At 38.7% G+C, this 15272-nt stretch overlaps 3 protein-coding genes across 5 annotated transcripts in view; 2 read left to right on the top strand and 1 right to left on the bottom strand.

Annotated features, from left to right (window-relative positions):
• Positions 1-603: 603 nt before the first annotated feature.
• klhl31 (kelch-like family member 31) lies at positions 604-4778 on the bottom strand. The gene is made up of 3 exons (XM_027027839.2): positions 4691-4778; positions 2595-3797; positions 604-2498 (listed from the first exon to the last, which is right to left on the bottom strand). The coding sequence occupies exons 2-3, from the start codon at positions 3767-3769 to the stop codon at positions 1766-1768; spliced, it is 1908 nt and encodes a 635-aa protein (XP_026883640.2). The 5' UTR covers positions 3770-3797; positions 4691-4778; the 3' UTR covers positions 604-1765.
• Positions 4779-5248: 470 nt separating this feature from the next.
• Positions 5249-12364, top strand: eloal (elongin A, like). The gene is made up of 11 exons (XM_027028127.2): positions 5249-5338; positions 6386-6442; positions 6647-6759; positions 6910-7633; positions 7718-7820; positions 8047-8205; positions 8291-8388; positions 8863-9043; positions 10774-10894; positions 11459-11565; positions 11926-12364. The coding sequence occupies exons 1-11, from the start codon at positions 5267-5269 to the stop codon at positions 11985-11987; spliced, it is 1797 nt and encodes a 598-aa protein (XP_026883928.2). The 5' UTR covers positions 5249-5266; the 3' UTR covers positions 11988-12364.
• A 943-nt stretch (positions 12365-13307) lies between these two features.
• lrrc1 (leucine rich repeat containing 1) overlaps positions 13308-15272 on the top strand; it is a 34029-nt gene continuing 32064 nt past the window's right edge. For all 3 annotated transcript variants that reach the window (XR_004776699.1, XR_004776698.1, XM_035531864.1), the window contains exon 1: positions 13308-13900. Coding sequence is in view for 1 of the 3 variants with exons in the window: in XM_035531864.1 (XP_035387757.1) it covers positions 13742-13900 (159 nt within the window). In the remaining 2 variants the exon portion in view is untranslated. The remainder of the gene's footprint in view (positions 13901-15272) is intronic.

The following is a 15272-nucleotide window of genomic DNA, read 5'->3' as shown; positions in this document are numbered from 1 at the left end:
TTGCTTACCTTCAGTAACTTAGGTACCCAATGCCTTTGTTGTAGACGTCTAATATGTTTTTGGTAGGTTTAGCTGTTATATGTAGATAGTCTTAAAGGCAATGTGTTAACATGTCCTTGTGTTCTGCATAGCAGCTGTAGTGAGTTTGTGCAGTGCTAAGGTTAGTGTCATGTAGTTCTGCTCAACAATACAGGTTAAAACATAAAGCATTATGGCTTTTGTATTGACTTTTGACCCCTATTATTACAATGTGGCATGGAAACAATTTACTATGTTTCATTAATTTTGGTGTAATGATGGTGGGAATCAAACTTAGAAAACAAAATGAATATATTTCCGAGGCTTTTGGAGGGCCCTCATTCAGGGAAGGTCCTAATTAGTCTGGTCTATCATAACACATGATCCAATGCTTCTGGGTGTACATACCTACAATGTAGGTTTTTTATACTAAAGTGACTGTTGAATGGCATAACATGCTGGAGATTTTGTATTTCTGATATATGAAACTTTTATTTGTGTGGCCGCTGAAGGCAAGTTGACTTGTCTGGTATCAAGTCTGGTATTTGCAACATAATTCAAGACTACAAAAAACAGACCACAGCAGGAATTTATAGGAACCTTTAATAAATATGTAGAGCTTGGACAACATGTATGGTAAATCAGAATAAAAACAAATGTTTCTCTTCTAAAATCTGTCACATTTTTAAAAAAATATAACACATTATGTGTGCATTGTCACATTACTCAGTTTCTAAGAACATTTAAAGTCATGAGCTGTCAGGAACTTATTGGAATTTATTATCCAACTAACCAAAACAGACCAGGCACAAAGCTTTGGTTCCAGTATCTATTCAGTCAGTTTACAAAACATACCATCCTTGTGGAACCTTTCATGTCCTCACACTTCTATCATGGCTCTTCTAACATTTTCTGTCTTTGAAGGTGGTTTTGTCAACCTTATGCTGAAGTGTCCTCAGGAGCCATCTTCTACACTTCTGATAGAGTGTTGAATGAGAAAATAGATCAAACTGTTTCTAAAACACGTAATCCTGATTGGTAAATCTAGGCAAGTAGAAATATTCCATTTTCTCTCACAGTGCACTTCATGTTTTATGGAATAATATGGTGAGCATATTTTTCATGAATTGCATGATATTTCCATACTTCTGAGTAAATGCCAATCTTTGTTCTGGAAGTTATTTTGTGACTTTAAAAAGACCAGATTCAACATGTTTGAGTATGCACCCAGCCTCTGCTATGTGTTACTGAGAAGCGCTGATGAAACAATTTGATAAAAATTGGCCCCACTTGAAAGCATAATGATTTATGTTTTTGATTTGACATTTAGAAATGGTCTTCCACTGGAACAACCTCGCCCCCAACCGACCACTTCACAACCTCTAAACAATGTTTTAACTTCTCAATTCATTACTTCTCAATTAAGCACATTAAAAGTACATTCCCCCCCCAAATTTAAAAGTATTATATTTAATAACAAATTGTTCACAACATTGGTGATATTAATTATTAAGCTGATATGACTTTAACACATACATGCCTTCTCTCTTGTGAAGGCTGATTAAATCTGACATTACAACATTTAAACCTCTGTGATAATTATTAAATTTGATGGTAACAATTCTGGGCTTACGTGGTTGGCATCAGTGTTTGTCACAGCTGAGAGGAAAGTTAGAGGTTTGTGATTTGTTATCTAATTCAGCATTTTCAATTTAAATACTTTTTCCAACTCCCTTATAAATATTACCTATATGCTGACTGGAGCAGATGATGCTGAACTGGCCCTTGACTCTCGTGTTTTGCGGGTGGGGATGGTGATGACACAGCATGAGATGCCAACTGTTGCTTCAGGCAGCTCATCATCCTCAGTCCATTCATTAAGGTCAGGGTTATACACTTGAGTGCATTTCTTGTACTTCTTCTCCACCTCATTCCAGCCACCCAAGACATAAATCTTGTTATTTAGTGTGGCAGCCCCTGCTGTACTCACTCCAGTGTGCAAGGGGGAGACATAGCTCCACTGACCAGAATGAGGGTTGAAACATTCCACAGTAAGGACATCCACTCTTTCCCCCCGACCACCGAGCTGACTGCCACCAAGAACATAAGCCCGATCACCAACAGTGGTAGAACAGTGCCAGCCTCTTGGCGTGCTCAGACTGTTTTTATCTTGCCAGCTATCTGTCGATGGGTCGTAAGAACACACAGCTCTGGAATAGGCATTGTTGATATAACCACCGGTTACCAAAATTTTACCATCAATGACTGTGCTAGCATGGCAGCATCTTGGAACTTCCATGGGGGCCTTCATCTGCCATTGGTTGGAGGATGGAACATAGCACTCTACAGAGGCCTGGCAGCCATCTGAGTTACGTCCTCCAATGGCAAACAGCAGGCCGTTAAAGGTGTTCAGGCTGAAATGTGTACGCTTTTGAATCATGCAACTGAGATGGATCCATGTGTTGAATCTGGGGTCATACCTGTATGAAAAAAAAATGAATTTGATCAAACACATTAGGGTAAAGTTTTACAAAACAAATATGAAAACCAGAGAAGAGCAAAAAATAAATAATTACCTGCAGAAATTGCTCACAGCATGTTTAGCTTGGTTCCTGGCATCATTCTGGTCTTCACCACCAGCCACATAGAGGAAGCCATCCAAGACAGCTACACACTGGTTGAAGCTCTTTGCAGGCATTTCAGTCAGCCTGTTCCAAATGTTGTCTTCATCTCTGTAGAGAATATCCCGGCTGAGGGACTTTTCAGTCAAAGCTGGTCGTCCACCCACGGTAAGCAACACTCTTTGGCCACCACGGACTTTGGTTCTTCTGGACTGCAGGATGTTCTGTTGGTATGGCAGCAGATGGTAATTCATGGCATCCACCAATAAACGGTGACATTCTGCATCTTGCATCATCCTGGGAACACTCTGCACATGGCTGACCAGGTCCTGGGCTGAGATGGTGCCAAAGCGAATGTGCGTCAGCAGGTCAGGGGCATATTTCAGTCTCTTATCATCAAAGTCCAACCACTTGATGGCAATCTGGAAGGCAGTGAGCTCAGAGGGTAGCTGCAGAGAGTCATCTGTTAGGAAGTCACTAATCTGCTCATAGGTGAGCTTCAGGAACTGTTCCATCTCTGAGAACTCAATGAAGTTCTCACGCATGAACTTCTGAGCTGCGTCCTTCGTTTCTTTAAGGTTGTACGTGTCAGCAATGTTGACTACATACATACAATTTTCCACACTGATCTCTCGCATTAGGAAGTCACTGCACATCTTGACCAGGGTGTTGATCTGTAAAAGCATGGCTGCTGAAATTGTGCTGCCAATGGTGTAGAGTGACAAGGTCAGCTTTCCGGAGTAAGCATATGTGATAGCTGTTGCCAGGCCAACTGGGGAGACATCGCTGAGGTCAATTTTTTGAAGGCCTGGGTCTTTTTTGAGAATATTGTGGATGTATTCACTGCAGGAGGCCATTACAACTTTGTGGACGTCGAAAGACTTGGTCTTGGTTGCTATTGTCAGATCACACAGGAAACTATCTTGTCTCATGTTACTAAGGCCTTCCAGGAGGTTAGGGGCATAGCCTGGGTCAGTGACCTCCGTAGAGATACAACTAAAGCCATTGCCACCTTCCAGAAGAGTGTTTAACCCATTGATTTTATTGATTGGACTGTCTTCCACCATGATTGTCATCTCATTTATATCTGCTTTATTCTTCTTAGCAGTCTTGTTCTTTTTGGGTGCCATGACTGTAGCAGTTGGTCACAGCCAAGACCTATAATGAATGAATAAACATATTAGGAGATGATCCTTACAGAACAGAGTTTGATGATGTGATATTTCTTAGCAATCAGTGCCATTACAATTGGGATCAAACCATTACACTTTATTAAAAAAAGTCAAGATCTCACTAAATATTTTAAAGTGCATAGCAATCTTTATAGATCCTGCTATTTTATGGAGAAATATAAAAATATACAATGCATCCATTAGATTTTGAAACCATGTCAACTATAGTAGGCTACAGGTCAAACAATTTAATATCAATAGATGAAAAAAGCAAGTCTATCCTGTAATATGTATCCTATTACTGATTATTCTGTATGTGCGTAAAGAGCAGAATTTACTCCTAAGAGCTATTATAACATAAAACCATGTCAACATTCCTGTCTGTGCATCTGTCACAGTTTATCACAACCACATCCAGGAATAGCAACGCTGAACTGCTCTGGCCCAAAGTCCTTTTATAGTCTTTTTGTCAAGGCCTACAGCCGTGTGTATACTTGCAGTGTTTTAGTATATCATTTTTGTTATATGCAGTTTTATGATGTGTTTATATCAAAACATAAAACCCACACAGGTGCCTAACATATTCTGATTTTGACATCCTTAAAATATCTCCTGGATAGGTGTTAATTATCTTAAAAACACTGTCATATGATCCTAGATGATAATACTCTAAGAAAAAAAGTAAAGTAGGCCTGCAGTTAATAGTGGTAGATCTGTCGTCTGTGTCCATGATTCGTATGATTCAAAAAAATGTTTTTAATGTTGCCAGTTAGTGTCTGTCCGTTAGGCTATTTCTAGGCATATATTTGAAATGATTTATATTTACATTTACACCATTTAATCGTATAAACAACAGTAAAAAGGTTAATACTGGCCTACCTATGCCGAGATGAAGTAGGTGCTGGCGCGGGACAGACTTGCACCTCCAAGGTGGTGTGCAGGAGAGAGAGAGAGACGCTCTACGAGTGGTTCGAAAAGACTGCCAATTAACTCCTCCTCTGTCCCTATGCGAAGTGAAAGATTGATTGCGCAATACGGCCGGGCGCAGGACACCACCTTCCGTTTTGATAAAACCGATCTTGTAATTTAATTATATTCAGAAAATAAAAGAAGACATATATAAATGCAGTGGAGTAGTTATTCCATTTTGTAGGCCCACTTTTAGAATTTTAATAATCAATATGAAGTTGTGTTTTAAGGAACGGGTAAATAAGAATATTCTACTTATCACATAAAACAGACGAGTTATGATTTTAATGGACAAATTATTTGTATACTACAGGGTCTCTACAGAGCGTAGCCTATAGAAAAGTTTAATGTATATTTATTGGCCTTTGAGTCTTCGTCTTTATGATGGTCGGGCAACACTGTCAACGTCTCCGCCCATATAAAGATGACGGCTGAACGTACATCGTTTTCACATGAGCAGGTACATCACGCACGTGAGCGCCCGTCATGGCCTCGGCAGACGTGGAAAAAGTGTTACAGTTGAAACTTCAGCTTAAAGAGAGCAGAGAAGGACGGACGGTATTGTTTTCTTTAACTGTAACACAAAAGCTAAACCATTTATGCTCATGGTGCTACTAAAGTATTTTGCATAAAACGTTTGGCGTAGTTATTAGGGTGGGATTTGATCAGCTCACAGCCATGTTCATGTCACCTCAGTGAACTAGCACTGAGGAATTCCTTAGCGTTTCTCGTGTTTGAAGATAAATCAGGCTGTATGTAGTAACAAACAGACATGAGTTATTAAGGTCGTTACTAGACTCTCATATTCACTCTACCTGAATAGGCCTACAGCCCCAGACGTGTTCTGGAAAGATAATTATAGATTTGATGCTTTAAACTTCGTATTGATCATAGAATAGTATTTGTAGCGTGTGATGATGCATAGCCTCTCTTCGTGTACATTCTAGTAGGTGCTACGTTTGGGTGTGCAGCCTGAGGGTGCCTGCCTTTTGCTAGTGGGGACATGATGAAGGGGGTTGGGGTTTGAGTGGTTCCAGGCTAAAAATACTACAGCAGTTGCCTGTCCTGTTGACTGACTGTCAATGTGAGGAAAAGAATTAGGAAGCTGTGAGATGACTCACTTATAAGATCTGCTTAATTACAATGATGTATTGTGCAGTTTAATTTTATTTTTGTATTTGAAATATTGAATGTTTACTAAAATGTCTTGGTACATGTGACTCCTTCCACGTGTGTGGTGGCAGGTCTTTTACAACCTGTGGCTGTTGTGGCATTTCCCAATTATAGAACTTTGCAAATGGAGCAGCTGCATATTAGGCTTTTCCATACATAGGGTCTACTTATCCAGCTGGTTTAGCATATCTGGTTTTCCAGTGTAGCAATGCAATGGATCTGGCTGGATATTTTCCTTAAATGGAGTGTGTTGGTTCCATGTGTATCGAGGAAATGAAAGGTATAGACTTTATTCCAGCAGTCACTGCTAGATGAAATAACTAAAGAAGCCAGTAGATGAATGGTAATCTGCTGACAGCAAACACTTGTGCTCTTCATTGTATATTTTGATACATATGCATAGTGGGGAAAAAAAATGTTTTTCCACTTCAGCTGCTGAAAACCTTGAAGAAGCTTCAAGAACTGGACATAACGCTTGATATTCTTGCTGTAAGAGACAATCCCCTTTTTATATTCCCCCAAGGAGGAAACCTTTATTTTAGTTTTTTTTCCTTCATAAATTAAGCCATTATACATTGTGTGTATGTATGTATGTATGTATGTATGTATGTATGTATGTATGTATGTATGTATGTATGTATGTATGTGTGTGTGTGTGTGTGTGTGTGTGTGTATATATATATATATATATAGGAAACTGGAATTGGTAAAGTAGTGAACTCCTTTCGAAAACATGATGATGCTGGGGAAATGGCCAAAATGTTAGTTCATCGGTGGAAAAAACTGGTTCCAAAGGAGCCTTCAAGGTACTGCCTCTCCAAATAATAATCACTTTTTAAGAATACATTAAGTATATTATTATTTGAAATATACTTACAATACCTCTATTTTTTTTCATATTTACAGTGCTTTTCAGTTTACCATTTGAATCATTTTCCTCTGTGTTATTGTTATAGTTCGAATGTTGTGCAGCTTCAGTCTCCCTCTATGAAGGAAGAGGTTCAACAAACGGGCAAAGAAGAAAACAGTGAGGCTTCAGGGAGTACGAAAACGTCTGAAGCGAAGCACAAGAATGAAAACATTGGCCTTGAATGTAAACCGTCGAAAAACATTGATAGTAAAAGTAAATTCAAGCAGACAGTGATTAAATCAAAAGATTGCACAGACGGCGAAAAGAAAGATTGCACAAAGAAAGACTCTGATGTTGGCCATAAGCCACAGACACCTAAAAAATCTTCAAAAGAGATGTTAGCCAGTGGCTACCATAAAGAGAAAAAAGATTGTGAGCAAAAAAATATTGCAAAGGATTCTGACGTAATGAATACTCAGCTACCCAAGAACTCCAATAAGCAAAAAAATAGTCATTTGAAGGAAGATGATTTGTGTGAGCGACAGCGTGAAAAGAAAAGAGATGCCTTAAAAAAAAGGGACCACGAGGAGAAGAAAAGGACAGAAAAGGTATTGGAAGTTGGCAGGGACCCAGAGATTGAGGAGTTTGAAATGCCCTCCATGTCCTTTGAGGCATACTTAAACTATGATCGTGAGGCCCCTAAACGAAAGAAGAGGGCATGTGATAGAAACCTAAAGCATCTTAAGACTAACCAAAAAGAGGATGGCAAAGTACGTGAAGTCTCCAATACGACGCCAAGCGATTCAGCAATGGAATCATCGATTACTTTGGTAGTTACTGGCACCACTTGTTCATGATTCATAGACTGTGATTATTTTGAGGTTTTGATTTGAAATTATATGAACTCTTCAAAGGGTTCAAAGGGATCAGTGTTGGACTTGCTCAAGGTTCCATTGCCTGTAATTTCTCCTGAAAGTGAGGATCTTTCTCAGTATCAGTATTTAACAGAAAAGAAAGGTGAGTCATTTGATTACTTTCATGTTAACATATACTGTATATCAAAAATTTATAATTTCATCTCATTTAAGTAGTATCATTTTTATTAGTGCCTTTGACAGTGGCATAATTTTGTCCAGGACAGGCCTTGATCTGTGACATGATTTTGTGCCTGTCTGTGTTTGCAAAAAAAATATATAATTTTTTTTTTTTACAATATTTAAGCCTTGAACTTTGGGGTTTGTAGTTCAGAAGGCCACAGATACCTATGAAGAAGCTGCAGTGTTTACCGGTCAGCGGCTTAATAAGAAGATGCAGGTGTACTCTGGAAGCAAGGCTGCGTATCTTCCCACTATGATGACCCTATACCAGCAATGCATCCGAACCCTGCAGAACAATATTGACTGTGAGTGAGCCGGACATGTGGGGTTAGCCCTTACCCCTTGAGCTCTGATGACTTTTAAGGGGTTTATTGCCTTATCCCTGTTTAGCACTCTACGAAATTGGAGGGGTTCCATTTGAACTCTTGGAGCCAGTGCTGGAGCGTTGCAGGCCGGAGCAGCTGTTACGGATTGAAGACTGCAATCCTGTAAGGGATTATAATGGATAGTCATACCAATTAATTCTAATGTGACCAACAATGAAAGATGGCAATTGCAGTTTGCAAAATTAGGATTAATTCATGTGGTGTTTTCTCTCTGAACAATGCATCTGTTTGAACAATCTCTCCAAGTCTTACCTGTAACATGCACATGTCTATTAGGATTTTCACACATGAGTTCAGGGTCATGTAGGTTTTAGCGACTAATATAGTTTTGATAATGGGGACAGGAGCTTTTTAATTACCTTAAAGGTGCCTTCTGTGAATTACAAAGGTTGGAACATGGACAGAGAGACACCTGCTGAGTTTCTCTTGAGTCCTCAAACAATCAAAGCTAGTTGTACTTGAGTTTTTTATTTTTATTTTTTTATTTTTTATTTTTTTTTTTACCCCTACTTCTGGTGTTTCCATTGACAAGGTGGTGTTTGGCACTATATGTTGCTTTATATGTTGGCCCCACAGGTGTACATAGGCGTAACTGACCACCTGTGGGAGAGGCACTGTCGCCGGGACTTCCGGAATGCTCAGCTGGAGGAGTATGAGGCTTGGAGGGAGATGTACCTCCGCCTGTCTGAGGAGCGAGAGCACAAGCTCCAGCAGCTCACCAGAAGCATTGTGTCTGCTCATTCTGGGAAGCCAAAAGGTAAAGACCAAAGGATTAGGGCATGAAAAGGCTCTCCTGCTCCAAAACCTCAGCCCTCATTTGTAGATGATTTGGCTTTTTCCTAATGAGTTCACACAACTGAAACTTGTGCAGTTGCTGTGACCAAGAAGTTGTTAAATTGGATAATATTGGGAATACTGTTGTGGTAGGAAAATTTGCCATTTCAACATGCTTGTCATTTACGGGTTAATCCAACACATTTGATGTATTAATAGATAAATGCTGTTTCATGTGTCGAACTGGAAGACCTTGTTTGATCAGAAACGCACCGTCTTAAGTTCACCTTTTAGTGCTTTCACAGTAGCAGGAACAGTGGTGTAGTGGTGAGATGACTTGGATAGCCCCATTTTTTTTTTTTCCTCTATGAATAGTCTAAAGTGAAATTAATCACAATCAGTTCATCAGCAAAATCCTAATAGGGGAATATGGTATTGGTCTTGAATTTGAGGAACCTGCTTTGTACTCACATTCTTGCCTCAGCCAGAAGGTGTAGTATATGGCATACTCAATCGCCTGTCATTCACCCGAGTCCCCTCTACAAAAACTTCACCCCAAATGGCCTTTTGATTATGGCCTCAGTAGTAATAGTACCTCAAATAGGCATTACTTTGCAGCTCCTACTTTTAAAACATGATTTTGCTGATTTTTCTAAATTTTACAAACACGCTCTTATCCCACCAGGTTGTGATTGCTGGGTACCACGTAGGGTTGGGCTGATGTCATTGTCCATCAGTGATGGCTGACTGATATTGCGGTCTTGAACTGGCATTGTGTTGTCATACACCGCCCAACCCCAGCCAAAGATCAGCTTGAGCCATAGAACTGATGAATATGGTTTTTCAAACATTGTTGAAAACCCATATCAGCCATTTCCTTTTTTTGGTGTAATGTTTTTAGTTAATTTTTTTTGTGCAACCTTTTACATTAAAATGCTAAAATGTGCATTTAAAAATATTTGCAATAATGCTTTATATTATTGTTTTTATTTTGTAAAATGTATATCTCTGGTACTGAAAACACTTAATGGCAGTGGAGCTTATATTTTTCCACGTGAGCATACATTTATATTTAAATATTGCCTAATAAAAAGAAGAGAAACTTTAGTGACTGCTTTATTTTAAACACAGGGCATCACAGTCGTACCAGATTTAAGATATTTTTACAAAAAAGACAAATGGGCTTTTTGTTGCAAGGACTCAATTAATTAATAATAATAAATGAATTGTACTATTCAAATGTAACTATTTGAATAGTCATTGAGAAGGTGTAAAAGAAAATATATAAAAACCTAAAAGTATTTTAAGACTTCCAATGTAGACCATTGTGATGTAGACATTATATTCTACCAGGTAGGTAGACATTGCCCAACCCTAGAGTCAAGTTATTCCCTTAACTTTAAATTGCTGATTAAGTTTAAAGTGCATGCTGACCCTTTTTTGTTTTTTGACCTTCACACTTTTATAACTAGTACTACACAATAGTAGAACTGGCATGATGGTAATTTAATAGGAGTAAACAGAATAGAGATTTGGCCTACTGGACTCAGGTAGTCTTAAGGAATATCCACAGATATGTTCGCTAATCAAAAGCTCATAATTGCAGCTTCCTTTAAAAGCCTAACTTCTTCGGTGTAATAGTCTGTATGTCAGATATCGTCCTTAGCTACTGCCAGCCCTCACAGCTGTGCTTTTCTTTTGCTTCCTCTTCAGGAAGACAGGTGAAGATGGCATTTATACATTCAGCTGCCAAGCCACCTAGAAATGTGCGTATGCAGCAAGAACTTCATGGCACTGCCAGCCCTGGCTTCCCTCACCCTGCAGACAAGGCCAGGTCAGTTGTGATCAGATCTGTTTGGATTGGGCTTCATCATCTATTCAGTGCCATCCTGTGGAGTCAAACATTCTCATAATGACCTGCTTTGTGTAGTGTGATGACATGTTTCTAGAAGTTGGGCAAAATGACTAATTGATCTTCAAATAACCAATTATGTTTGAAGGACTTTCAAAGTTCTATCTACGCTGTTTAGAAGCATAAGTATAACCTTGAATAAGTGTTGTGGGTTTTTGTTTTTTTGGGGGTGGGGGGAGGGGGTGTTGGAATGCCTGTACTCACTGGTTCATTTGGGTTCGTGAATAGGTTTTTGGGTACAGTCAAAGTGCCTAGAAAAGGTCGGATCAGCATGGCTTAAATGCTTTTCATGTGCCATTGATGTATGAGCAAGCATAGAAAGACAAACATTCATATAGAATAGTAGTGGGAACTGGAGTGTGTAAGCATCTCTGCTCAGAGGTCAGTCACATGTTTGGCTTTATGGCTTTACCTTGGTCCTGTGTTTGGTCTATACGCCGACTGTATTTAGTCTGTGTTGATTCCCCATACTGTGTTTTTTCTCAGTGGGAAGAGTCAAGAGGGTAGAGGGAGACCCTGCTTCAGTGAGCCCTCCAAGCCTCCCAGCACAAGTTCTGGGAACAACCAGTCCCAAGACCCACGAAAGATCAAAAGTGAGAGATCCTGTCCTTGTTTTAACTCAGGCTAGTTGGTATACTGTTCCTACAATAAGAGCATTACTTTGTTTACCATAGCACAGCCAGTTGGCCTTCAAGAAAGTGTATAATGATGTGCTAAGTGTGTTCTTACAGAAATCAGCCATATTTACGGAGGAAAAAACTGCAGTCTGGTTGATGTGCCTTCAGTCTCATCATAATTCTGTTTGGTAGCAGGAAGTGGATACTGACTGTAATCAGAGCAGTGCTTTGATGAAGTTGTTAGCTTTGCCTTTATAGAATATATAGAAGGTTGTTATTCCATGAGAAAGGTGGTGTTTGAGTTTAGACTCATTTTAGAATGTTTTCTGTTTGTAGGAGTGGCTCCAATGATGGCAAAGTCTTTGAAGGCTTTTAAGAAGCAACTTGGACGTAGATGAGTGTGGAAGGTGACTGACTATAGAATACATACCAATCCTTATAGACCCATGTAAACCAAGTTACCTCTTTTTTCTGATGCTGTAGAGGTTAGGGATAAGTTCCTACTAATTTTGAGTGTTTGTTTTTTTTTCTATATGGAAATAAAAGTATGCACTTTCAAATGATATGACTACCTATTGTGCTGTGATTAAATGCACTGGTAAAATAAAATAAATGTTATGATTTAGCTTTGATTTCTTATTGGGGTATTGACATGATTGTATAACGTTTTGTCTCCATCTAGTGGTTATAATGGTAAATACCTGCTGTAGTCCTTATTCCATGGACCCTTGGATTAAATATTAGGACCACCTTTAAAAATGTGATCCGGTTGTCATATTTGATGACTTGTTTTCTTAGTACGTGTACTTTTGGAGGAGTGTAGACCTTTTGAAAAGTTCTTAAAGGATTCCACAAATAGGCAAAGCCAATGTGGAAGCCAATTATACAACTGGAGAGATTTTTTTTTTTTCTTTTTTTTTTTTGGATTGTCAGAACTCCCTCTTTTTTAAAATGAATGATTCTTTGACCTTTTTTTCAAAATGGAAAAATTATTTGAATGGAAGATTGTGTTCTAAACTACAACCAAAATAAATACACAAAATACATGAATATGTCGTATCACTATAGTCAGGTTTTCTCAAGACAAAAAAGCAAAATGTATCAGAAAAGGACATTTGGATCGCCTGTATTCAAATTCAGCGACTATAAGTTAATCATTATAATCAGCATACACGTTTAATGTAGGTTCTATTATGTGCTTCCTGGTGCTTTATTCCTGCACCGATACATTACTAATTTTTTCTTTTTAATTTAGCTCAAGTAAACGAAAAAAAAAACCCAAATATCATGTATTGATGCATTGTGTATTTGTTTTTCTGCAATCTATTGCTATTCTCTTAGCAAAAGAACATAAATCAGTTTATATATCAGTTTTCATTGATACTCAACCCGTTTTTGACGAGACCGCCTTTAACTCTCGGATACTTAAATCGTGATATCCTAGAGGAGTTTATTCAAGTAATTTAGACTAGAATATTAACCAATTTTCTTTCAGGAATGTATTGCAATGTTCATGTATCCGCCATGGACTGACCTCTAACCAGCGTGTTAAATATATCGTCTCTTAAAACACCGATTTTAAATATACTTCAAGCAAGTAAAAACGTATTTGTAAACGCACTCTAAAGGGGACAGAGGGAGATTAAATCTTTTCCAGGGAAGGGAGGGACCAAATCAGACCAAATTGCGACGTCAGTTCGCAATGAGGGAGTCAGTGTTCCGGGTCACAAACGGGACTACGAGGAAATAAACTCCTCAACACAAGAAACACGACTCAGATCTAACCAAACAAACATGTAATCGCTTTAGAGAAGAGGAAATGTGAAATGATCATTTCCACTAAAGACGGGAGAAAAAAACAACTTTTTTTCGAATGATAACGTCTAGAGAAGTGGACTTTTGGACAACGTTTTAACCCACGTTACTCTACACTGTTTAAGTCCGGGCTGGGAGGAGGTTGTTTGGCTGCGTTTGAAATTGCTTTTCATGGTAGGGCAAACTAAACCAGGAGTGGACGCTTTGCATTTCGTAGTTGAAACTTCTTGTGTCCGGTTGGTTGGTTGTGTGTTGTGGTTTTTTTTTTTGGTTTTTTTTGGTGTGTGTACTTACTTTCCAGTACGGATTTTTCCGGGGGTAGGATTATCCCCCCGTGATGTTTCAGTGTATACCCCTGTGGCGGTGTAACCGTCACGTTGAGCTGATCGACAAGCGCCACTGCTCTCTGTTATACGTCCCAGATGAGATTTTTCGCTACAGTCGGAGTTTGGAGGAGCTTTTATTGGACGCAAACCAACTTCGTGACTTGCCCAAGGTAAGATCACAGCCATGGTAATTTAAAGCCGTGAAGATGCCGAATGATTCAGCTTGTAATGGGGACCACTGCTTGTTGGAAACAACTATTCTGTTACGGATGAATAGAGCATATCCAGTATCTGGTGCGCCCATGTTGACCATCTGTGTCTCACTAGAAAATGCCACGACTTACCTGCAATAGTTTAGCTGACCTAACATTGATGGTGGCAGGTACGGTCTGCGATTCTTCCGGAATTTATGCAATACTAGACCGAGAGGCTCACGCATATTTTTACGTTTATCCTCGACAAAGGTTATAGCCGCCTTCTGGTTATTCTTCAGTCATTATTAAAAGTGAAGGCCCAGCAGTTTTAAATATTCCTTAAATCAGCATTTTCTTCTGTAGACTAAACGTTAAAGTCCAGTATAAAGTTTCCAACACTGTCCAGACGTGCTCAAGGAAAATCGTTTTCATAGGAACAAGCCATAGAAAGGGAATTGTCTAGGTGTTCTCAGATGAAATGTTTAAGGATAGCACTAAGTGTTTGTCAGAGTTAAATTAATTCCTCAGTCTGATTCACCTTGGAAAAGGCTGTCCTAAATATGGCTTAAAATGTATGATATTGGCTAGTTTTCTTAATAACGATTTTTCTTTCAGGATATTTGCAATGTACTGAAGAAAAATCAAAAGTTTGATACACCACTAAAAATTGGTCTGTGGAAAAAACATGGGACATGTATACGTAGTACATGAGTGCTCATGCATGCAATGTTGCTAAACTGATATTAAATAGGGCGAGTCTTCCATGTCATCTGAATCCTTATTCCAGATTGGTCAAACAATTTTTTCACGCTTGCATTTGATAAGAAGAAATGCATTTTACCTCTCCAGCTAATCACCTGTAGAGAATAACTTTAGTGATCTTCAGGACTCATTAACCTCATTTAAAGATAACAGTGAATATAGGAATAATCAGTGACTTCAGAGATCTTCAGGAGTCTGTAACATCGTTAGAATGTTATCAACAGTGACTATGTAAATGTTTCAGCAGCAAATTCTTCACTGTTATGTTTAAACAATTTTTTTCAAGTTATATTTCTTTCTAGATGTTTATAACCAGCATGTCAGCACTGGAATTTGCGTGGAACATGTTGAAATGTTGGCTCACAATTTTTACTTTGCAAATGCATGTGGCACATTGTAAAGAGAGAATTTTTGTTTGAAATATTTCTGAGATACAATTATATAACAGGTCAGTGTAATAGAAACTTGTGGTGATGTCTGAACTAGTAACAAGAATTTTTGCACGTTAGCCCTTAGAACTGACACCAAATTGGGGAACTCATCACACTCCTTAACAAAAGAAAGCAAATAGTCAATTGAACTGAGT

This window comes from Electrophorus electricus, chromosome 11, assembly GCF_013358815.1.
Source record: "Electrophorus electricus isolate fEleEle1 chromosome 11, fEleEle1.pri, whole genome shotgun sequence".
NCBI classification, from domain to species: domain Eukaryota; kingdom Metazoa; phylum Chordata; class Actinopteri; order Gymnotiformes; family Gymnotidae; genus Electrophorus; species Electrophorus electricus.
This window is presented reverse-complemented; position numbering and strand designations above follow the sequence as displayed.